This window comes from Pan troglodytes, chromosome 17 (assembly GCF_028858775.2).
Source record: "Pan troglodytes isolate AG18354 chromosome 17, NHGRI_mPanTro3-v2.0_pri, whole genome shotgun sequence".
Taxonomy (NCBI): Eukaryota; Metazoa; Chordata; class Mammalia; order Primates; family Hominidae; genus Pan; species Pan troglodytes.
In genome coordinates this window covers 84,667,068-84,691,854 of record NC_072415.2, presented here as the reverse complement: position 1 = coordinate 84,691,854, position 24,787 = coordinate 84,667,068, and the positions used below count along the sequence as shown (strand labels likewise).

Genomic DNA, 24,787 nt, shown 5'->3' with positions numbered 1-24,787 from the left:
AGACAGTTGCATAAAGAATTCTAAAAAGAGCTCCATTAGCATCTTCCTCTTAGTTTTATTCAGTTTTATCTGCCTTAAGAGGGCATATTAAGAAAGTACATATTTTCTGCGGATGTGAACAAGTCTTATTCCTAAAACTGTATCGTTTCAGGAAGAAAGCTGCAACAAGGCACTGAGAGAGATACTGACAGTGCAGACAAATAAGCATTTGGACTTATTCCCCAAAAATGGCTGCAGTGCATACGAATATTTGGGATCACAAGTACAATGTTTATATTTATTTACATTAATCTTATGCAGGTTGCCCCATTACTTCCTTCAGTGAAAAACTTTTATCTATCTTTAATCACCCTAAACTAGTAATAATGCTTCATACTCTTTTGTCTTCTTCCTCGTAACCATGCACTAAGTTTCAAAAACTGTATGAATTTAAAGTATAGCTTTAATAATAAGCCATTATTTAAAAGTACAGTAAAATAAACCTTACAGTTTTAATGAAAATATGTTCACTGAAATGTGAATTTATTATTCAAATCCACTCATAAATTCAACCATGGAGACAGAACTTGTCTAAGCGGAGCACAATGATTTAGAAAAGCTGTCTATTTAAAATAAAGAATGTATGGCAGGTTTACAGAAACAGTGCAGTGAATTTTTACATAAATTTAGAACAGTAGCTTATGCATTTTCCACCAAAAAAAAATGTTTTTTAAAAAACTTTCCACCTAAAATTAAACATTAAAATGGAACACTAACTGTGACAGAGCACAGAGACTAAATCAGGTGCTACCTCCAGGAACACCAGATCCCCAGCACATGTTAACTTTGGAAAGTGGTGACTAATTTTGATCCACAAAGGTAGAATCTTGTTACCCAGAAGTTACACTTTTGGATATAAAATATCTAATGATGAATATTTTTACATCCCTAATATTGTAAGAAAATTTGATTACTCCATTCCTTAAAAGTCACTTAACATGTCTTCTGAAATTATAAGGTGCCACTTAATACAGACTTTGGAAAATCAAATAATTAGGACTCAGAAACAACTGAAAAGCCGCCAACAGACAGCAGTTTTTAAAAGGCATCAGAGGGACTAGGCTTTTTGACAAAATTAAAAGAAACTTGTCAGCTAACCTGCCTTTGAAATCACTAGGGCTTAATTACCCTTAAAAATGTTAAGTGTCAACAATGACTTATTGCAGACAAGCAGAGCAGCACACGGCAGTGAAATGTGAACCGGGTGGAAAGCCAATGAGCAGCCACAGGTAGGGCTGCATATCTGGATGGGAACAAATGGCCCCATGTCCTCACTGACTTGGCTTGCTGCAGAGCTACATACCTGTATGAGTGCGAATGTGTGCCAGGAAGGCCATCGAGTTGCTGCTTCGACACATCTTCCCACAATACTTGCAGACGTTTCCCTGGTTTTCCTCCCTCTCGCGGTTGATTTGCTCAGTGTCTTCCACTATATACTTATTCACCTCCCGCAGCAATTCCTCATGCTGTCCTTTAATATGTAGAAATAAATTCTGTTCAGAATCAAAGGGCTCTGTGCACTTGACACATTTAAAGGTGGCCCCTCCCTCCGGAAGCTCCTCCACACTGGCCTGCTCATTTCTCATGTGGCCGGCGCTAGCCAGATGCTGGTGAAGGTTGCTTTCGGTATAGAACGACTTTCCACAGAGTAAACAATGGAAGTGCTTCTCTTTTGTAGGATGCTTCATGGCTATGTGAACATTCAGTCCACTCAGTCCATCTGCTAAGAAGCCACAATCATCACAGCGAATTCGTGTAGACTCACCAATGGAACTGCCCTCAGATTTCTTCTTTTTCACACCTTGAGCACAGTCTTTCAAGGGCAGCTCACTAATTCTCACTCCCGTTGCTATCAAGCCCTCTTCAGACTGGTCTATCAACTCACCATCTTCAGGGTTCTTTATTCTTATTATGGAGGAGTCAAATCTACCAAAACTGTACATGGCCTGCCCTTTATCATCAATACTAATTATAGTTTCATAGACATCACTACTTTCAACTGTGCTATCAGAAGCTGGGCCATCCTCCTCCAAAATAAATTCTGTTTCATGTTGTGAATTCATCAGAATTTCCTTATTCTCCAGAACGGGATCTTCTTGGACACCTTTCAAGTCTTCCAAACCATGCCCACGTGCAACTCTATTCTGACCCCCGCTCTCCAGATTTCCCTGTTCTCTGGTTATTCTTGTCACAACGAGTGCAGGGCTTTCAGCCGAGCACTCCCCATCGAGCGTCACAGGGCACAGGTGTCTGTGGGGGACAACACCTCCACCGTCTCCTGCGTTTCCTCCTTCACCCTCACAATGGACACGCAGCTCACCTGCATCATTCGATATCTCATGGTTTTTCTTTGCTGTCTCACAATTTAAGGCAGAGCTTCCTGAATTTTCATTTTGAAATCTGCTTGGGGAGCCATAGTTTGAGGACATAGTAAGTGACATCATCTCCTCGGGTTTCCTAACTTTATCCTTGACAGGAGCCTGTTGGAAAGTCTCACAAAAGGAATGGTCTTCATTGAAATTAGATTCTTCTTCAGTTTCAACTTCTACAGAGTCAGCAGCGCAGAGCACTTTAGACATATCTAAATTAGTATTCTCATTTAAAATAGAGCAATCTGCAGCATTTCTAGATTTAATAGTATCAGATGGTTGACCTGAAATTATTTGAAATTCCTCAGAATTTTGTTGATGCTCTTCTTCAGGCATAATGATGTTTTTGGACATGTCTGCAGAACCAGCTTCTACATTAGCAGAGTTGAGATAAGACTGCCTTTTCATTTTGTGCTTCTCTGTTGCTGCATGCCTGGTCATCTCGCGACGAGTCACCGCGTAGTAATCGCATGCCATGCAATAAAACTCAAACTCTTTTGTATGTTTCCGTTTTACATGCAGCTCTAGAGAAGCAGAGGAGTGAGCACTAAACTCACAGTGCAAACACTTATTCTCACCTGTGCCTGTAACATCTCTCTGGGAGTACACATCCCCCGGCTGGGCGAAGTCCTCTGGCTCTGAAGATATTTGCTCCTTTTTATCAAGAAGATGGCTGTTAACTTCTCCATCTAGAGAATGAAATACATTTTCAACTTCGGCTTCAATTGAGTTTCCACGATCTGGCTTCTCTAAAACGGAGGTGGGTGACTCAGCTGGTTTGTTAGCATGTTCATCTGACATGGTCACTGCTGAGCCAGCATTCTTTTTACCAGCTTCAAGGCTACCCCCTTCAGGGCAAACGATGATATCTGAACTGTGTTTTCCACTTGCTTCTATTTCTACCCGTCCTTTATGTTTCTTGGTGGCACAATGACGTTCCATATCTCCCTTAGTTACAGTGTAATACTTACACACTTTGCATAAATAACTATACTGGTGACTGTGTTTTCGTCTAATGTGAACAGTCAAGTTTGTAATACTAGAGGCCAAAAGACCACAGTGTGAACACGTCCGTGAGATGTTACCTTTAGGTCTCCCTCTCTTTGGAGCAGTGGTTGAAGCTAATTCATCATCTTTGGTGCTACCACCAGACTGTGACAGTTCCTCAGACGCCAGCATGCCCTTCTCAAGATAGGAATGCTCTTGTAATTGCACACCTATATGGCCTTCAATCCTTCCATTTCCAGAAACATCAAACTCTTCTTTTTTATCATTTGCACCTATACATACCCTTTCAATACATTCTTCAAAGCTTAAGCCAATATTATTTTTCTTAGCATTTTCAAGATGCTTGCTTCTTTTAATGTGTTTCTCCATTCCTTCTTTGCTCAATGAATAAAGATTACAAGCTTTACAAAGAAAATGATAGTCTTGACCATGCCGAAGCTTTATATGTCTCGTGAGAACAGTAGAAGATCTTGTTTTATAAAAACACTTCTTACACTGAAACTGAGGCTTAATGGAATGCCTCACTTCATTACCATGGCTTACCCTGGACTTCAGAAGTTCTTCCTGAGATGCTTTTCCTGAGTCATCCATAGACTCTTTTGTGTTTTCTGATTCTAAAGTACTCAAAGGTAAAGTCTGGAAAACCAAATCACTGTTAGATGATTGCAAAGTCTTTGGTTGAACCAATGAATTAATATGCTTCTCGGTGGCTTTGTGTTCTTCCACATCTTTTTCAGACAAAAAGAACAGATTACAAGGGGTGCAAAGAAAATGCATATTGTGCTTTTCCTTCATGTGGTCTCTAAGATTTATTTCATCCAAGGATATAAATGAACAACACTGACAACTCAGGACAGAAGCAGTTTGCTGATGCTGGTTACTGTGCAAATGTTCATCTAAGTCCCTTCTTGACATACTAGAGAAGTCACAAGTACGGCAGTAAAATTTCATCTCTCCGGCATGGCACCTTTTCACATGGATTTCCAAATCTGTCCTATTTGTAGCTACTTGCCCACAGTCTGTACAAGCACACAACGTCTGAGAGTCAGAAGCTGGCTTCACTGTCAGGGAATGCAGCCCGGAGTCCGGAGGACGGGCACTCCCCCGGCCCTGCTCTGCCTCCTGGGTTTCTGAGGTAGTCACACACACTCTCTGCACACTGCTGCACGCTTCCAGGTGTTTCAGCACTGACTCTGCATCGTGTGTTTTCATCTGTGTTCTCAAGTGTTTCATATACATCCTCTGAGTTTCACTTGTACCTCTTTTAATTCCTAAAAGATTAAACCTTTTCTTTGCCTGGCCCTTCAAGGTGAAAGTGCTGCTTCGTCGACGAAAGCTATTACCCAACACGAGAATATTTCGCTCGGGTCTTGGCCTCGAGGTTACACTGTTACCGTGTGCTGCCTGAAGGGTATTTTTTGTAGATTCCAATTTCTCTAAGAGACCCTCTGAGGTTACTAAGGTGTCTAGCTTTTTACTCTGGTTTTCAGGATTCTGAGCTAGACCAAGGGAAGTAACATGTTCTTCAACAATCTCTACCTGCTGTGACCAAGTATTTCTGGAAGGCATCATTTCAACAAGAAGCTCACTGCTACTACCACTTGGTTTAGAAATACTTCCTCTGAAATCTTTAAACGTGCTTCCCACATTTCGTAATCCTTTTGAATCACTATTCTTTGCTATTGATTTAGAAGTTCTTGGTTTTGAGTGAACATTTTTTGTTGCCATTGTACGTGATTTTTTAGGAAAAGGTTGTTTTGTTAAGATCTGTACAAATCCTCCACGAGCAGCCAGATTCTGACGACGGAGATGTGTTTTGCCAAGATAATGTGCATTCAACAGGTTTTCTTCTGAACACTGAAAACCACAAAGATCACAAGAAAAGACCTTCTGTGGCCCATGTGCTTGTTTGATATGCATATGTAGCGCTGAGCTGCTCTCTGCTTTGTGGCTGCAGTGACAACAGGTATGTTCTTTAGGCTGCTGCATGTGAGACTCAGCATGTTTTTCCAAGTCAGAGCAAGAAGAAAACAAATGCCCACAGATGCTGCATTTGAGAACTGTATCTACATTCCCAATGGTACAACTAACACTAATTTCTTTCGGGGGGAAAGGAGATTCTCTTTCCAGATCAAGGGAAACCATTTCCTGAGCAGATGTTTTTTCAGTGTCTGTTTTCAGAGAAACAACATCAATAGTGCTAAAATTGCGAGAAGGGGAGAGGGCATTTGGGAGACATGTGCCTCCAACTGTGCAGTCACTCAGAAAGGTCTCCTTCCCTGTTTCATCTAATGCAACACCCTCTTCTGTGACTGAGCTCTCAGAAGTTTCTAATCTACAAATACCTTGCTTTCCAGATTTAAGGGGCTCTGCCTCATCTAATTTCCTGCGTTTGGAAGCATGTTTATTTCTGTCTTCTCCTATAACAACACTATCAGAGTTCGATGATTCTGAAAAACCTCTTTTGCCCATAGAATTCTCAGGGAAACTTGCTATCACATCAGATACAGGCCCACCGTCTTCATTATGGGATGAAAGCTTTGTCAAGTCTTGTGCTTCTTTGTTTATCTTTTCATCCTCGTCATTTTCGGGTTTATTCTCACTATCCATCATTAATAAAGTGCTGATGATGCTTCTATCTAAGGCGGCTCACTGGCACTCATAACCTGTGAAGTAAACAAACATGGTATTAAATCTTGAATATAAAGACACACGTATTAGTCTAAAACTAGATGAAAAAGTATCATGAAGTTAGCCCCAATGAAACACCCTTTATACTGAGATGAATTTGATTACATGTCTAAAGTATTTTATCAAAAAGTATGAAGTAGGATTTTAGGAACACCATGTCACCCTATTGTTGACTCCAGAAGAAATACTATGGTATCTTTGGTAGAAAAAGTGATTTCTCAACAAGCTTGCAGAAAAACTCCCATATTTCAATTCTCTGTACCAGTACACTTCAATTTACTACCCTTTTAAAAAAAAACAAAAAGAGAAGCTCTCCTTTCAAAAAACATTTCAATGAGCTCCTACTCTGTAAAATATATTAAAACAAAACTGCTGTGACGCAAGTCTAGAAGTGAGGCCTTCCCCTCCTCAACCTCTAACAGAAGCCCAAGTCCTACGCAAAAGAAACATAATTTTAAAACAACTGTTTCGGCCAGGCGTGGTGGCTCACGCCTGTAGTGCCAGGATTTTGGGAGGCCGAGGCAGGCGGATCACGAGGTCAGGAGATCGAGACCATCCTGGCTAACACAGTGAAATGCTGTCGCTACTAAAAATACAAAAAAATTAGCCACGTATGGTGGCAGGCGCCTGTAGTCCCAGCTACTCGGTAGGCTGAGGCAGGAGAATGGCGTGAACCCGGGAGGCGGAGCTTGCAGTGAGCCGAGATTGCACCACTGCACCCCAGCCTGGGCGACAGAACGAGACTCCGTCTCAAAAAAAAAAAAAAAAAAAAAAACCACTGTTTCATCCTTTTCTCCTAAAGCAAAGAGCTTTACCATGATTTTTCTAAATATATTCCAATGAACAACACGTATAATCTCATTACATATCACCATTCGTGCTCAAGCTCTTTTACCAATGAAAAGCCACTTCTAGTCCAGCTGTCAATCATTAATTTCCTCATCTAATTGTCATTTTATATTGTCTGAAGGTTAATGGCAAAGGGAAATGTCAGTGGTAGAGTAGAATTAATGGAGTAAATTTTGAGGAAAAAAGAATTTTATTGAATAAAATGCCTTGAAATCAATAATATTGATTTTATTTTTCATTATGCTATTTAATTCAATTAAAACATATCATTTTCCATTTACTTTACACCATGATGGGAATGTTCAGCCAAATGCCACTTGATTCCACGTTAATAAAAAGGCATCAACGTATTATAGTCTCAAGGCTAATGACAACTATTTTAAACTATTTTAGCTATTTTTTCCATAACATTGACAAATCAAATGAAGCCTATTGCTTTGACTCAGCTAAAATTAGGCAACAAAAATATACTTATAATGTAGGACACTGAAAGCGTGAACAATAAGAGAAAAAAACAAGTAAATTGGACTTCATCAAAATTAAAAACTTCAAAAGACACTATGCTTCAAAAGCCACTATCAAGAAAGTGAAAACAGAGCCCACAGAATGGGAACACATTTTTGCAAATCAGATATCTGATAAGGGACTTGCATCTAAAATATGTTTTAAAAACTTTTATTCTCAATAGTAAGATAAATCAATTTAAAATGAGCACAGAATATGAAATACATTTCTTCATAGAAAATATACATAACACACATATGAAAAGATACTCTACATCAGTAGTCACTAAAGAAATGCAAATCAAACCCACAAGGAGATACCATTTCAAACCCACTAAGATAGCTATACTCAAAAAATCAGATAACAAGTGTTGGCAAGAATGTGGAAAAACTGGAACCCTCATAACACTACTAAGGGGAATGTAAAATGGTGCAGCCACTTTGGAAAACAGTCTACCAGTTCTTTAAACAATTAAACATGGTGCTAGCATATAGCACAGTAATTCTACTTGGAGGTATACACAACCAAGAGAAGCGAAAACATATATCCACCCAAAAACTTGTATACAAATGCTGACTGCAGTATTTATTCATAACAGCCAAAAGGTGGAAACAACCCAAATGTTTGTCAATGGATGAATAAATCAAGAAAATGCGGTATCCACACAATGAAATAGTATTCAGTCATAAAAAAGAATGAAGTATTGGCCAGGCATGGTAGCTCATGCCTACAATCCCAATGCTTTTGAAGGGCAAGGAGGGAGGATGGCTTGGGTCCAGTAGTTCTACACCAGCCTGGGCAACACAACAAGACCCCAACTCTAAAAAAATAAAAAAATTATAAAAATTAGTGCCAAGTGCCTGTGGTCCTAACTCTGGAGCTGAAGCAAGAGGATTGCTTGAGTCCAGGAGTTCAAGGCTGCACTGAGCTACGATCACACCACTGCACTCCAGCCTGGGCGACAGAGACAGAGACCTTGTCTCTGAAAATGTAATAAATAAAAATAAAAATAAAAATGAAGTACTAACATGCCACAATGTGGATGGCCCTTAGAAACATTATGCCAAGTGAAGACCATGTACTATATGGTTCCTTTTTATATGAAATGTCTAGAATAGAGAAATCTATACAGACAGAAAAATAGACAGCCCTTGGTTTCTCAGGGCTGCGGGTAGGCAGGCAGAATGGAGAATGATAGCTAAAGGGTAAGAGGTTTCTTTCTGAGGTGATGACAGTGTTTTAAAATGAACTGTGGTGATAGTTGCACACATCCATGAATATAATACTAAAATCCACTGAACCGCAAATATCTCAATAAAGCTGTTTAAAATATATAAATTGTCATATATTATCTATAATATAAAAGTATTTGAAAAAGAGTAAAAAGATAAATTTATCTAGTTTTATTGCACTTATAAGACATTCAACATTAGTTCAGATACATTCCTTCAGAATAGGTTCCAGAAAATATAAATTATATAAGAGTAGCTGTTTTAAGTGAAAAAACATCTCTGGTCAAATAAGTTTAGAAACCTCTAGTTTGTTAGCCAGCTGTGGTGGTGTGAACCTGTAGTCCCAGCTACACAGGAGTCTGAGGTGGGAAAATCGCTTGAGCCTCCGAGTTTGAGGCTGCAGTGAGCTACGACTGAACCACTGCGTTCCAGCCTGGGCAACAGAGTGAGACCCTGTCTCGAAAAAGAAAGGAAAGAGAAGAGAAAAGGGGCGGGGCGGGGCGGGGCGGGGCAGGGCAGGGCAGGGCAGGGCAGAAAGAGAGAAAGAGAGAAAGAGAGAGAGAGAGAGAGAGAAAGAGAGAAAACTGAAGAAACAAACATTTCTTTACCACAGGATTTCTCGGTACACAAGCTCTTTCCAACCTTATTTGATTACAGAACGCTTTGTTTATAAAGAATCAAGAGACTGGTATTGCAAAGGATCCTTAGGAAATGCTCTTCTGGCTGGGCACAGTGGCTCATGGCTGTAATCTCAGCACTTTGGAAGGCCAAGGTGGGCAGACCACTTGAGCCTGGGAGTTGGAGACCAGCCTGGGCAACATGGTGAAACCCTATCTCTAACCAAAAAAGAAGAGCAGGAGAGGGGGACAGAAATGCTCTTTTCTATAAAGCATTGGTTTGCTATTCAATATTTGCAATTGAAGAGTAAAGGGAGGAAAGGAAGAAAGAAAAAATCATGCACCCATTTCAAAACCTTCACTTAGTGCCTACAGTATATCAAGTATTCTTGCCTGTAGATGCTGGATATACAGCAAACACCACCCAAAATCTTAGTCCTGTGAGAGCTTACACTGTAAGAGATGAGACATCAAGACAATACATTGCTTAAAACAGATACATTGTCCAACCCAGGGCAGCTGCTTCTGGTCAAGATCACAGGGACTGGATTTACTCTCATGTTTGAAACAACTGAAAAAAAGTAAATGAAACCTACGAAGCAACAGTGCAAGACAGTGGACATCAGACACCAAAGGACAGCGATTCCTGAGATGAACACACTAGGTGAGTCCGGCTTTCTGCCTGAGAAAGTACGAAGGCCATAGCACAAGGAGGGGCATTATAAGTTGAGGATAAAACAAAGGAGAGGAGAAAAGTGGAGAGAAAAAGAGGCCCAGAGATCTGCAGAGGTGACGTCCCAGGAATCCCTATCAGGATACAGCCCTGCCATCCTTCCAGCAAGATGCCTCATGCACCTTCGCAGCTGGTCCCTCCACCACGGCAACCTCTATTCAGAATTTTTCCATGATAGTTTAGTTTTGCCTGGTCTAGTAAAATGGAGCCATGCAATATGCTCTGTGGGGGAAGGGAGGTCTGGCCTCCTGGGCTCAGCCTGACGCTTTTACTGCATGTGTGAGTAGCATGTTCCATTGCACTGCTGGGTTGTAGTATACTGAATAGATACACCACAATTCTGCTGATAGACATTAGGGCTGTTTCCTTTTGTTGCTATTACAAGAAAGCTGCTATGAATATTCTTAGTTCAACAAATATGTACTGAGCACCTACCAAATGAATGGAACTGTAGTGATACCAACACACTCATGCACTGAGATAATATTCTGTGGGAGTCACATGACAGACACACCAGTGACCTCAATACAAGGCCATACATGATCATGTGTACAATACAAACTAAGATCTACAGCAGTATACTTGAGCAAGAATATCCATGTGTTTTTACAAACATATTTTTTCATTCTTTTGTGTAAATATCAACGAGTGATACTGCCGTTATAGGGCAGAGGGACGTCCAACTTTATGAGAAACTGCCTGACTGATTTTCAAAGTGCCTGTACTGTTTTGCGTTGCTAGCAGCTACGTATAAGAATTCTGTTTGACCCACACCCTCACCAACATTTGATATCAGTCTTTTAAATTTTAGTCACTCTAGTACGTATGGTTTTAATCTCCATTTCCCTGATGCCTGGTGATGGCACTGAATACTTTTTAATGTGCTTTGTTAGTCTTTTGGCTGTTTCTTAATTTGGTTGTTTTATTATTGAACTGCTTGCGTATTCTGGATATAAATCCTTTGTTAGATATGTGTTTAACCAACATTTCCTCCCTTCTCATTTGATTAATGGTGTCTTTGATAAACAGAAGTTTTAAATTCTGATGAAATCAATGCTTTTTCTGTTATGGTTATTTATGTGTCTAGTTTATTTTCTGTCTCTACACGCTAGACTGTAAAGACATGATTTATTTTATCCAGCCATATATCCCAAGAGCCTAGAACAGTTCCAAGCACTTGTAAGGTACTAGAATGAATGAATGTCTTATTGTGATATAAGAAATGTTTAATATCTAAGTATTTACAGATGAAATTAAAAATGCCTGCAATACACTTTAAAATAGTCCAGGAGAGGGACATGGTGAAGTTATGTGATAATGATTAAAGCTGAGTGACAAGCACATGGGGATTCATTATACTATTCTATCAACTTTTGTATATGTCTATATCTATATAGATAGATAGATAGATACAATGTTTAAAAAATCTGTAACAGAAGTTCTGCTTAAAAACATTTTAATGCTTAGTCTAAAACAGCAGGAACTCCCTTTCCATGCCCAGTCTACCACGTCTTCATCTGCAAACACTGCTGCAGTGCACGACTGTCCCTTTCACTAGGCACCAGCAGGAGTTCCACTTTCCAAATACATAAAGGGAACACACAACACCACATTACTTAGGGAAGACATACATACGTATGCACATACACAGGCGCACACACACACACACACATTTGCTTAGAGCGAACACTCTGTTGAGGGCATCTGACTCATATTTTTACAGACAAAAAGAATGACAACTAAGAAGCAAAATAATGAGAGCCTTAATCTTCTAAATAATGGCTCCAAGAATTCTAAAACAAAAGGAAAAAAGTTTCCACATTTGTTATTTCACAACTGAATTTCTAAATTAATGAAATAACCCAATATCTCACTATATCAAGAAATAACAACAAACATTCAACAAATAAATATTGAATGCTACCACATGAAAGGAACTGTAGTCATACAAATGTACTCATGCATTGGGGTAAGATTCTGTGGGGGCCACATGACATACACACCAAGGACCTCAATACAAGGCCATACATGATCATGTGCACAATGCAAACAAAGATCTACACAGTATACGTGAGCAAGGAATCATACTCCCAAGCAGAATATTTAACTCAGATAGCAAAAATATCATTTGAGCCTAACCTTGAGGAAATTAAAACTGTTTGTCTTTTGTTGAGGGGGCAAGTAGGAACAGTTAAACATCTCAAGGAGAAGGCAGCGATCTGGTAAAGCCCTAAAACACAAACCACGAGCACGTAAGAAAGCTCTCAGCCATCCAGAGGGCCACGGCACTGGCTTTCTACCGCAGACTGACTTAGAAAACTGGCAGCTGGTCGACCAGGTCCAGATCACAGAAGGCTCCATATTAAGAGCTGGATTTTATTCATTGGTGCCAGTGGAGAGTCACTGAGACACCACCCTGCTTTAGGAAGATTAATTTTTCAAGATGCAAGACATACTGAAGGCAGAGACAATCTAAAGGCAGAAAGAGCTCAGTGTAAGAGTTTAAGTAATATGGTCCAGAACTAGAATGACATCAGTAAGCAGGGATGTGGAGTGGTTTAATAGGTATCTCAAAGCCATCTAGAAGGGATTCAGCAGGTGAGAAAGTTTATGCTGATGTAAAAGTTGTTTTTAGTTCACTGGGAAAGGTTACTAGAACAAGTAGCATATTACCAACAGAGCCGGAACGGGTCTTTTTTAAAGAAGAATTCAAAAATCATCCAATTGGGACAGTTTAAGGGCTCATTTTTCTGAGGCAGATTTCATGTCATTCACTCAACAAACATGAACTGAAAGCTTATCATGAACCAGAAAGCCCCTCTGGTTCTCCCCGGAACAAAGCGAGAACAGGCAGAAGACTCACTGACTGCCAGCTCTCAGAGGAAGGCGTGATCTCCTTTCCCTCTCAAAGTACCAGTGCTTGTAACCCAGTGGAGAAGTAGAATGAGCCTCAGATTTCTTCCCACAGTAAGGTTTCCAGATTGAGAAGACCTGGCAAGTATCTAGACTAAAATAATGGATGTGTTATTAAACCCAGTCTTCTTCAAGCATTACGTTTCCTATTCAAATCATCAATTCCCTTTCCACACATCTCTTCACTGTGCCACCAAGATTCCCCAAGTATCCATGTTACCCAAACACTCAAGCAGTTGCTCCTTGACTGTCAACATAAGCTCCATGTAGCTTTATTATCTTCATTTCTACCTATAAATTATTAATTCACCCAGAAACTGTCACAAAACAAAGTCCATGCTCAAACTGAAATCGTTCTCTGCCTATGATTTAAAAGAAAAAAAAAACGTTTCAAGAAAGAAATTAAAATACTTTTTGTGAACAATAATAAAACAAATCAAGCGCAGCCTTCTGATGACACCTGCTGGCCGCTTCTCACAGGACGTTTCTTTCTGCATATCAAAGAAGGCATTTCGGGAAGAATTTGAGAAACAATTATTTCAGTCAAATGAAACCATTTCACACACTAGGGCGGCATGCATGACATTTTTCCCTTCATTTTCATCCTTTTGTTCCACTTTTCGCTCATTTCAATCTCTCATTTCTCTCTCTGCCTTTCTCCCTCCTAAGGAGTATCCACGAAGCGAGCTGCAGCTCTCGCTCTGCGGCCCTCATGTGCACACACCCAAAGTCACAGACGCACACGCGCACTCATACTCGCACTCACACATGCAGTTTCACACACGCACTCACCCTCACGCACTCACACTTGCACTGAAACACGCAGTCTCACACTCATGCACACACACACACTCACATGCACACTAACACCCGCACTCACACACGCACTCACATATTCACAGACATACAGACATACACGGACTCACATTCACACGTATACACACACACACGCACTCACATTCACACGGACACACACCCAGAGTCACACTGACACGCACTCAGATACACACGCACACACACTGATACAGATACACACATATCTGCACTCACATGCACTCATTCACACACACACATGCACTCACACACCAACTCACATTCAGACTAAGACACACGGACTCTCATTCACTGACACACGCACTCAGATACACTGACACACAAATATATACACACACGCATTCACAGATACTGACATTCACACATTCAGACATTAAAACACTCAGACACGCACTTGTAGGCTGACACACATGCATTTGCACACCCACTCATTCAGATACACACACGTACTCACACACATTCAGACATATTCACAAATTCAGACAGACACAATGACACACGCACTCTCACACACAAATATGCATTCACAGACACACAGACACACACCACTATGATGATGCCATAAAGAACCCATCCTCTCCCATCCAGCCCCATCACACCCTTCGCCCTTCCTAGATTCACCCAAATTCGTCATGCAGGCAGTGTGACATTGTCACCAGGCCCACAGTAACTTCACTGAGTGGTATGTGTGACAAGGCAGGTGTGCATACACACGCGTGTATGAAAACACCTAGTGGTCTTTTGTTCTTTCTCTTTGGGGAGTACAAAAAAAAGGACGAATCCCAGAAGTGATGACCACCCTCCAGCAGAACTGGATTCCCTGCTCTTCGCAGGGCAAGGCCGGACAGGCAGGGCTGCCCACAAGCCCCCTGCGAGCTGCAAGGGCAATGGCTGGGCAAGGTAAGAGTCAACAGAAACTAGGCGGCCACTCGCATCTCTTTCTTCATCTGTCACGTGAGCTGACTTCCTGTTGAAAATGTGTCTTGCCCTTATGGTATTATTTAATAAACAGCCACCAAGTCCATGCATAAAGGCAGCTTAGTATTAGTTGTAGTCACGAAACCCCATGTGCACAATCTGAGGGTAACTAAAGGGCGCTGCACTCCACCCTCTCCCCACCAGTCTCCTCCCAGCAGAAACATCCATTTATAACAAAGACCACAAAATCAAGTATCTGATCCTACGAAGGAAAAAAAAACACTCTTCCATGAAAAGGTTTACAACTGCAAGTTGTACAAACTCATCCACGAGAAGAGACTATACAACACCCTAAAAAACCATTCACTAGGTAACAGCGGAGGCAATTTCACCAAGTGTAGATGTAATAGGGTCTGTCTTCCTCACAGGAGGACTAGCACATAAACACTGGGGTCCAGGAAACCCACGTCCTCACAGTCCTGAGACCAGGCTACCTTGCATTCCTAATTTACACGTTTGTAAAGTTGTTTATTTCCCTACCCAGGAAAATGCCTTCGGTGGTTTAAAATGAGTTCTTTTGACATTCCCTTTAAAGGATGGAGCCCAATTCCCTTCCTCTTGAGTGCGGAGCTGTTTGTAAGGGACAGAAAATAGTGGAAGTGAGGATGCTGTATGCTGGAGACGAAGTTCTAAGAGGCCCTGTGCTTCCTGCATGCCCTCCCCTAGGGTCACTCTGTCCAGTGCAAGCCAGTACCATGTAGCAAGGACATTTAAGCAGCTGTGGGGAGGCCCATGGGGGAGGAAATGAGGCCTCCGACTCAGAGCCAGTGAGGAGCTGGGGGCTGCTGCCCACAGCCAGAGGGCAGTGAGTTGTCTCGGTAGCAGATCCTCCAGCTTGAGGTAAGCCTTCAGAGGACAGCAACCCCCACAACATCCTACCTGCAGCCACAGGACAGACCCGGAGCCAGAAGCACCCAAGCAAGCCCACTCTCCAATTCCTCATCCACAGACACTGAGAGATGATAAATGCTTATTGCTTTAAGCAACTATGTTTTGGCCAAATTTGTTATGTAGCAATAGGTAACTCCTAAAGGAATTACCTATTGCTTCAGGGGATGAATACCCCATTTTACAAATGATGTAGTTATTACTCATTGCTTGCCTGTACCAAAACATCTCATGTACCCCATAAATATACACACCTGCTATGTACCCACAAAATTAAACATTAAAAAATAATAATAATAAAGAGATGCAGTAGAGTGAGTTTTAAATTTAGATTTATATGGAAATGGAGAAATATCTTAACATTTCCTGAAAAATCTGCTCATTTTGGATGGAGGCATTCGTTGAACAGGCCCCTAGAATCTACTTAGCAAGGGGCCTGCCTTGGAGGTAACTGATCACGTGTTCCTTGCCAGCTTGGCTCAGACATTTTAGCAACCTACAATTCTCACAGCCATAACCCCAAACCTACACAGTACACACACGTAGAGCCACAGGTCATCGGAGCCGAATGAGTCCCAGTCCTCTGGCCACTTATGCTACAGAAGCCTAGCACCTTCACCTGGCAGGAGGCCTTCAAGCTTAGGGGCCTCTGGTCATCGGACGTGGACCTGAGCAAGTCCCACCTCCAAAGTTTCCTGTATGCCACATGTAGCCTGACCCTACAAAGAACTTTCTCCAGGCAGACTGCAAGGGTACCTGGAAGGCAAACAGGCTAGAACTACATGCTCCCATGCCCAAGTGGTCAGAGTATAGTAAAATTCTCACTCATGTCGGAATAGAATATCGTTTCTATTCAAGAGGACACACATGTTATATTTCAAACATCCAATTCAATTTTGCCTGCCGGTTATTAAAATATTTCCTTAATGCTCAAAATGAGAGCTAAACAATCACTAAAAGTCCATCCTGACAGGGATCAAGCCATAGTGGCCAAAACAGAACGGGAGACCAGCATTCCTTTCATTATCAAAGACTTCCACCCAGCCAGCACTCTTCATGCAGATGTACTAACAGCTTTATAAAACAACAAATCAAATTTGGCCTGCAAAATCAGCACAGCCATCTCACCTGGCAATTTCTTTTTTCAAAACCTTCCTATACTCCAAGTACTATTTTCCAAATATATTAAATTGATCCAGTAATAAAATTAACTGTATGACAACCTTATATCAACCATCTCTGACAAATATATCTTTTGTAGTCAGAGATATTTACATAAAAAAACTAAAATGTAATATATTCTCCACTCAAAAAATATTTTTAAAACCAATGCTTTGTTGGCATTTCCATCTAATTGTTTGTTTTTTTTTTTTTAATTATTGGGATAGAAAAAAGGGAACAAAGGAAAGGAATGGCAATTCTACAAGTTAAGCAGAAAGTGAAAAAATTCAATGCCATTAAAAGCAGACACCTAGGATCGTTTGTATCTTATGCCATTTGAAAAAGGTTGTTTTATTATCAATGTAACTAATCACGACGAAACCATCTCGTACAACTAAAGACATTATAATGAATTTTCTTTACAGCTACAGAGAAATGGGATTTGCTGTTTCACATCAAATAGAACAGGCTGTATAAATTCTTCTTCTTATTTATTGTAAAATATAATTTCATCTATAAAATCAGTCATGAAATATTAAAACTGAAACAACAGAATTTATATCCTTTACTTAATTTAGTTTAAACGGTCTATTCACTAAAAAAGGTGGGGAGGTGACATGTGATAGAGCCCCTCCTTTCTCATTAAGTGTTTCCATTAGACCCTTTATTTTCAAGAATTTATAAAGCAGCCATAAAAAAGGCATTCCAAGATAAAAGTTAGTATATGTTCCTTAAATTTTCCTTTCATCTTTTTCAAAAGGCAAGAGGATAAAGCATATAACATATGAATGTCAAGGAAAGCAAAGAGAATTAGGAGAATAAAATTAAAGAAACATATAATAAATTTACAGTGAAAATGTTTAACACTTTTGAAAAAGAACATTAAGCTTCAGTAAGCAAGCCATGGTTTTCATTCCAACTGGACCAATAAGCTGTAGGACACAGGGCAACTCACAAAACTTGGCTGAGCCTTGGTTTCCTTGTTTGTACAGTTTTAGGCACTAAGATTCCTCAGTTCAATGAGAAAATATCTTTCCAATATTAAGGAGTTGTTGAACACTCAAAAAGTAGAAAAAAGTATCTTAATAATGGATTTGGGTTTTGCTCCAGGAAATACAGGGAAAAAAATAGTACTTCCAAAATGTAAATCTGGGGAAAATAAACCACTGTTCTTGCTTAGATTCACTGGGTCCACGAGAAGAGATGAAATACGACAACTAATCAAAGAACTGCAGGGGATAAAAGACAAAAACTACTAATTTTGGACAAAATCTGAAAAACACTGTAATTCTATATGCCAATAAGCTAACATATGATATAAAACTATCAAGCCTCAAGACATATGGAATATAAATTATTAGGTATCAAGGATCTGAGTTTTAAGTATATTTAGAAAAGAGAAAAACTTAAGTATTACATTTTTTAATGGATATAGTTCTATCCAAGTCCATTTGTATAATAAGGTTAATAGTTTTTTTCCTCTGCATGGTGAAATTGTAGGTAATCTTTTCCTCCTCTTCTTGGCACTTTTCTATACTTTCCAAAATATATTACTTTGCGGGGAAGAGGTGACTGAATGGGAAGCTTTAAAAAACGTCTCTAAACGTTATTGAAGCAATGGAGAATAATGACTACCTCATTTTTTGTTTTTTAAAAAAAGCCAGCCCTTAGATGGAAATACATTTATGATTGAGGCCCTCAGACTAAACTCAGAATCAGAACTCCACAAGTGAACATCAGAAGGTGACTTGTTTTAACAGTCAGAGACACTTGGGATCCAAATTTGGTCAAACACTCATCTGCACCAAGAAAGTTACCTATGGTTCGCTGGACCTCACATTAAATACTCAAGAATGGGTGACTGGGAAGTTGCAGAAATGATGGCCAGTTAACAAGGAGCACACCCGGCATGGAGAACTTGGTCTTTAGTACTATTCCCAACTGAAAGCCCACTGGGAGTCTCAAGAAATGGCTGATTCCAGGTCTGGGGCAAGGTTGGCACAAGGTAAGCTTGGAGCATCTTACGGCAGAAAGTAGGGAAATGCTTTAAAGAAAAAGAAAAAAAAGCACAAAGACACAGGAGCCAGCTTGAAGGGGCTTCCCCCTGACCAAATCTGGGACAATTGGAGCACCCAAATAATGCGGTCCCATTAAACCATTACAAGTAGGAACGAGTAAGCCCAGTTCAATGACTGAATGATAGACAGGCAGATGGAGAGATGGACGGAGAGAGGAGTGGGGAGAGAAGAGCAAAAGGATGGCTCTGTTTGTAGCAGAAGGCTGAGGGGCAACTGGTAAAAATGGAGGGAGTGCTGGAGATAGAAAAGCATACTGGCAAAGACCATATCAAGCAAGAATCATCAAGGGATACCAAATCTAGGGGGGGCGTTTTAGATTTGCAGCCAAATGTCTGCATGGTGTTAAAGCATCTCCCCATAACCTGCTTATTAGTTACAAGGGAAAAACAATCTCAGTAACTGTCCAGTGGATAAACTGGCAACACCTTGCCTGTATGATCAAAATCAACATCCTCAATGAAGAGCAGATGGACACAGTGTGTCTCCAGACGTGACCCCCTGAGAAGGGCATGACATCACCTGGTCATTACTGCAGCCAACAAAACCTCCAGCTAATGAAGAGGAAACAGTGGACAATACAAAAAGAGGAATGTATTGTTTAAAGAGGAAAGAAAAAAGGTGGAGGGAACTGCAGTCTTCAAAAATGTCATAAAAGACAGAGAAAGGCTTTATAAAAGTATATAAAGAAAGGCTTCATACAAAAATATTCCTGATTAAAGAAGGCTAAAGATACATGAATTGCAGTGCCTGTTCTCAGACTGGACCCTGTGCTGGCAGGAGGAAAATGCTATTGAGGACATTTTAGGCCAACTGATAAAAAGCACCGACGTAAATTTATAAAACTGCAAATAGCACCACAGTCACGTAAGAGAAAAATCCCTATTCTTAGACGATACAGACTGAGTGTTTATGGGTAAAGGGTCACAATGCATTTAAATGACTCTCAGTGGTTCAGGAGAAAAAGTAAAGTGTGTCGATGTGTGTGGATATGGATGTGCGTGGAAATGGATGTGTGTGGATATGGATGTGTGTGGTGCATGGATATGGATGTGTGTGGATATGGATGTGTGTGGTGTGTGGATATGGGTGTGTGTGGTGTGTGGATATGGATGTGTGTGGTGTGTGGATATGGATGTGTGTGGTGCGTGGATATGGATGTGTGTGGATATGGATGTGTGTGGATATGGATGTGTGTGCTGTGTGGATATGGATATGTGTGGTGTGTGGATATGGATGTGTGTGGATATGGATGTGTGTGGTGCGTGGATATGGATGCGTGTGGTGCGTGGATATGGATGCATGTGTGTGGATATGGATGTGTGTGGTGTGTGGATATGGATGTGTATGGTGTGTGGATATGGATGTGTGTGGTGTGTGGATATGGATGTGTGTGGTAGACAAGAGAGTGTGGACATGAATGAGCAAGAGTGAGAGGAAACAACAAAGCAAATGGGTAAACATCGCAACAGATGACTCAGGATGAAGGTTATACAGGTGTCCTAGAAACATTTTCTAGTTTTGTTTGTGCATTTTTTAAATAAATTTCAAATCACTTCCAAATAAAAAGTGAAAAAACAACAATCAGAATGCGGGTACAGGGGTGGAGGGAGTGGGCTGGTTTTGTACATGTGACTTACAAAGACCTCTACGACATCTCTAGAAACTGTCAGAAGGGTCAAAAGAATATAAACCTCCATAAAAACGACAAAGGTTTTCTTAGACCTGACAAAACCTTTACTCCACTTAGCAGTTCTTAGTCACCATGAAGACGTCCAAGAATCCAAAAAGCTTTATCTTCAACTGAAGGTTTACTGAAAATTATACCTTTCCTAGTACAGCTATGTCTCTGTACTAAGAAGTTTCAAACTCCTTTGCCACTTGAATCTTTCTGTCAATTCCTGTCCACTGTGGTGCCCACACCAGTCTTAAAACAGAGTCCTGGGTGACACTGATACAAACAGAATGTCACGTATGAAAGAAGTGCATGGGGTTTTTTCCCATTACTGGCAAAACTGGTTAATGTATGCTGAATTCACCAGTAACAATCACCCATTGACAAAAGATAACTGTTCCTCCTGTCCCATTAAAATGTAAACAATTAAAACTATAATAGGGGCTGGGCTTGGTGGCTCATGCCTGTAATCCCAGCTACTAGGGAGGCTGAGGCAGGAAAATCACTTCAACCTGGGAGGCGGAAGCTGCAGTGAGCCGAGATCATGCCATTGCACTCCAGCCTGGGCAAAAAGAATGAAACTCCATCTTAAAAAAAAAAAAAACAAAAAAAAACAGTTCTTTCCCCATTGCTGGCAACCTTTCACAGATGGGATCACAAGTCTTCAATTACTTATTTTCACACATGAACAGTGGCCCCCTTCAGACTACGGGACTAAGCAAATATTGCAGTCTCATAAAATGTCCTAACTGTAATATTACTCTTCTAAATCATGAAGAACAGAAAACAGAAATGTTATATGTGGAGAAGGAAAACTGCAGAATATAAATTTTCTTCAAATCCATAATCTGCCATTCCTTTCAGATTTGGATACAGTGCTAGAACCAACTCAACAAGAATTTAATGCCCTCACTTACAACTGCTAGAATATGTTAACTTTAAAACAGCTCAAACGTGATAAAAGTTTTTTTAAGACGGAGTCTCACTCTGTCGCCAGGCTGGAGTGCAGTGGCATGATCTCGGCTCACTGCAACCTCTGCCTCCCGGGTTCAAGCAATTCTCCTGTCTCAGCCTCCCGAGTAGCTGGGACTACAGGCGTGCACCACCACAAGCAGCTAATTTTTGTATTTTTAGTAGAGATGGGGTTTCACTATGTTGGCCAGGATGGTCTCGATCTCTTGATCTCGTGATCTGCCCACCTCGGCCTCCCAAAGTGCTGGGATTACAGGCGTAAGCCACCGCGCCCAGCCTGTGATAAAAGTTTTTATCTCACTCTTGAAAAGGCAGGTATTCCTGGTCAGCAAACATTCTGCTCCAGGCTGTGATTTAGAGATCCTGGCTCCTTCCACCTTGAAGCTCTGTCTTTGAGCTTTCTCATTCCCTGCATCCAGCTGACAGAAGAAAGTAAGCATGGAAGAGGCAGCTGGCTCATGGCCTCTTAAAAGCCTTGATGCTTAAGTGGCATCTATCACTTCCACTCATATCTGCTTAGCTGCAAGGGAGTCTGCAAAACATAACCTGGAATTGTGCAAAGGGAAGAAATGAAGCGGGTGGAGAGCTAGCCATCTCTGCCACACATCATTCCAAAAATGATCATGTTGCTTGTCATTCTGCCATTCATGAAGGCTTTTAGCCTTTACAAGACTTATGAAAACCTTTTTCTCAGAAATGCAACTCGAAAAGCATCCCTAGTGCTATTACTTCCACATTTGTAAAACAAGAGAATTACAGACAATGCCAATCATTTATAAATCTAGCTAATCATCAAAAATATGAAATCTCTAGGTCTTACTCGTCAAAGATTCTGATTAAGAAAGTTTGGGATAGGGACAAAAAATCTGTACTTTTAAAGAATTCCCTGGATGATTCTGATGAGCCAGATTTGGGAACCACTGGACTAAAATCTCTCATAACTCTTCAAAAAAAAAAACGAATATCCACTGAATGCAAATTTACCAGACACAGTGCTGAGGTGAAGAAAAGGAGAGTGTGGGAAGTGATAAGTGAATCAGGAAAAAGCATGCATGCACTGTACGTAATACGGCTGTCACACAGGGACTCCAAACACATTGACCTCCATCATAATTTGCCACATAAAATTATTCTGAATGCCACTTTTAGCAAACATAGCTCTGACCTACCACCTTGAAATCCTAGGTTGTTACAGTGAAATACAGTAGAACACCACCCATATTGAAAATCAGATTTTGTACCCTGAAGATTCTTAATAAAAATTATTTGATCCCCTTTTTGGAAACTGTAATTTCTACTTACTTTTCTTTCTAAGCTATTTTTAAAAGTACATTACTACCTTAGTAGTAACCATTGAATTATAATGGTTTTAAAATTATATTTCAAATTAACATGCACTCCTGTAACTGCTATTCCTCATTTTATAATAACTGATCCAATAATCATATATCAAATTCTGATCCATAATTCACGACCAGCAGAAATCACAAGTGAATTACACACTTCAAAGAAAAAGTCTGTTGTTTGTTCTAGGTCTAAAACATGAAGTTGCCATTATATTCGATAACTGTAAAGCCTGCTGGGCTTTGGTTACATTTGACGGTTAGACTGGCATTACTCCAGCTATGTTAAACAATTCTTTTCCCTATTAGGCTTCTTATTACCTTATTTGTTTTTCTTTAAAACAACTATGTGGATTTGTTTAATGGGGGAGAAAAGCACAGCATAAAAGGGAAAATTAAAGAGAAGTATGAACATCAAACACACCAAAAAGCACTGAGAATTAAAATTTGGATTTGCTAAATTTAGCAAAATGTAACTGAAACTAGAAGAGCTAAAGTGCCTCAAATCTGTTTAAGAAACCTATGTTCTGTATTTCCCCATAAGGGATCTCCTACAAGTACTACATGTGTCTGAAATGCAGGCATCCTTGCCACAGAAGGAGTCTCATGGGCTGTCAACTTCTAAGTGAGGTGCCAATTCTACCAGAAAGCATGACATTACATAACTACAAATGCTTGACAGTTCTCATGGTTTTGACAATTTCAGCACTCAGTATCAAAGAAAAACAGCAGTGCTGTTTGGCTTCACAGGAGAGGTAATTTGACTTCTAGAGTCATCTTTTTGTTTTTCCTATACATGTTAAGTTCAAGGAGTGACTATAATATGATGGCTTAAGATAAGGTTTACAGTAGAAGCAACACTGATCTAAGAAAAAGTCCCATAATATAAGATAAATATGACAAAAGAAAACAAAGTTATAAAAGGTTAGAAAAAATAGGCAAACGTTGATTCCCCAAATGTGCCCCTGCTTTTTAGCAAGAAATTGCCTAAGCAAAGAAGTATGATTTCCAGAATCTTGTGGGAGGACACTACCACTTTCTAATGAACTGAAAGATACACTCCTTAGAAGTCACTTAGACTCAATATTCAAGAACTAAAATCAAAATGTGATTTAACTACTTCTTGTACTTTTAAGGGCTAGTAATCTCCTAGAATGATAAAGTCATGTATGCTAGTTTAAAAAAAACTTACTAAGATTTTTTTAAAAGGACGTAAATAAACATTTACCAGTCTTCTTCCACACTCCCATTTCTGCCTTGATTTTTGTTTTCTTCCCTCTGTCTCTCTCAGACATACTATTTTTGCCTATGCTTGTCTTCTTCCTCTGACCCTGCATGGCAGTGACTCAGTCAGACTCCCTTCTGTGCCTGATCTCTCTGTGCCCATGGGCAAGGTGCCTCTTCCGCAAAGCAAGGATAACACTTATTAATAATGCCTACCCCACAGAGTCACTGCAAGATGCAATCTTCATTCATTTAATGGCATATAAACTCAGTATGTCACGTGTTCATATCAGTGCCTGGCACACAGTAGGTGCTCAGTAAGTATTAACAATTATCATCGAATCCAGTCTTCTTTTTCATATCTCTACACCTGAGTCTTTACAGGAGGTCAACTGAAGAGTTAAGTTCTATCACATTCCTCCAAGAACCTGTCTCTCCATCTCCATCAAATCTTTTTCACACAAACAGAAAAGTCCCTATGTAGATAGAGTATGCAAAATAAAAAATCATGTTTGTTTTTGAGATATTTGGTATATACAAAAAACTTTTAATATGTGTAAAGGTGTTATGCAAAATATAACAAAATCCTGAGTGCAGATAATACTTTAAGAAAAACAAATTATCTCTGATAATTTGTCCCTCTGTGTTCCCATCACCTTCCTTCTTATACAGTTATCCACCG

General features: G+C 40.1%; 1 protein-coding gene across 1 annotated transcript in view; it reads right to left on the bottom strand.

Annotated features, from left to right (window-relative positions):
- Positions 1–24,787, bottom strand: part of ZNF407 (zinc finger protein 407) — a 466,555-nt gene that overhangs the window by 426,908 nt on the left and 14,860 nt on the right. Inside the window, exon 2 of the mRNA XM_016933893.4 lies at positions 1,343–6,082. Coding sequence (XP_016789382.4) covers positions 1,343–6,029 — 4,687 coding nt within the window. The 5' untranslated portion in view covers positions 6,030–6,082. The remainder of the gene's footprint in view (positions 1–1,342; positions 6,083–24,787) is intronic.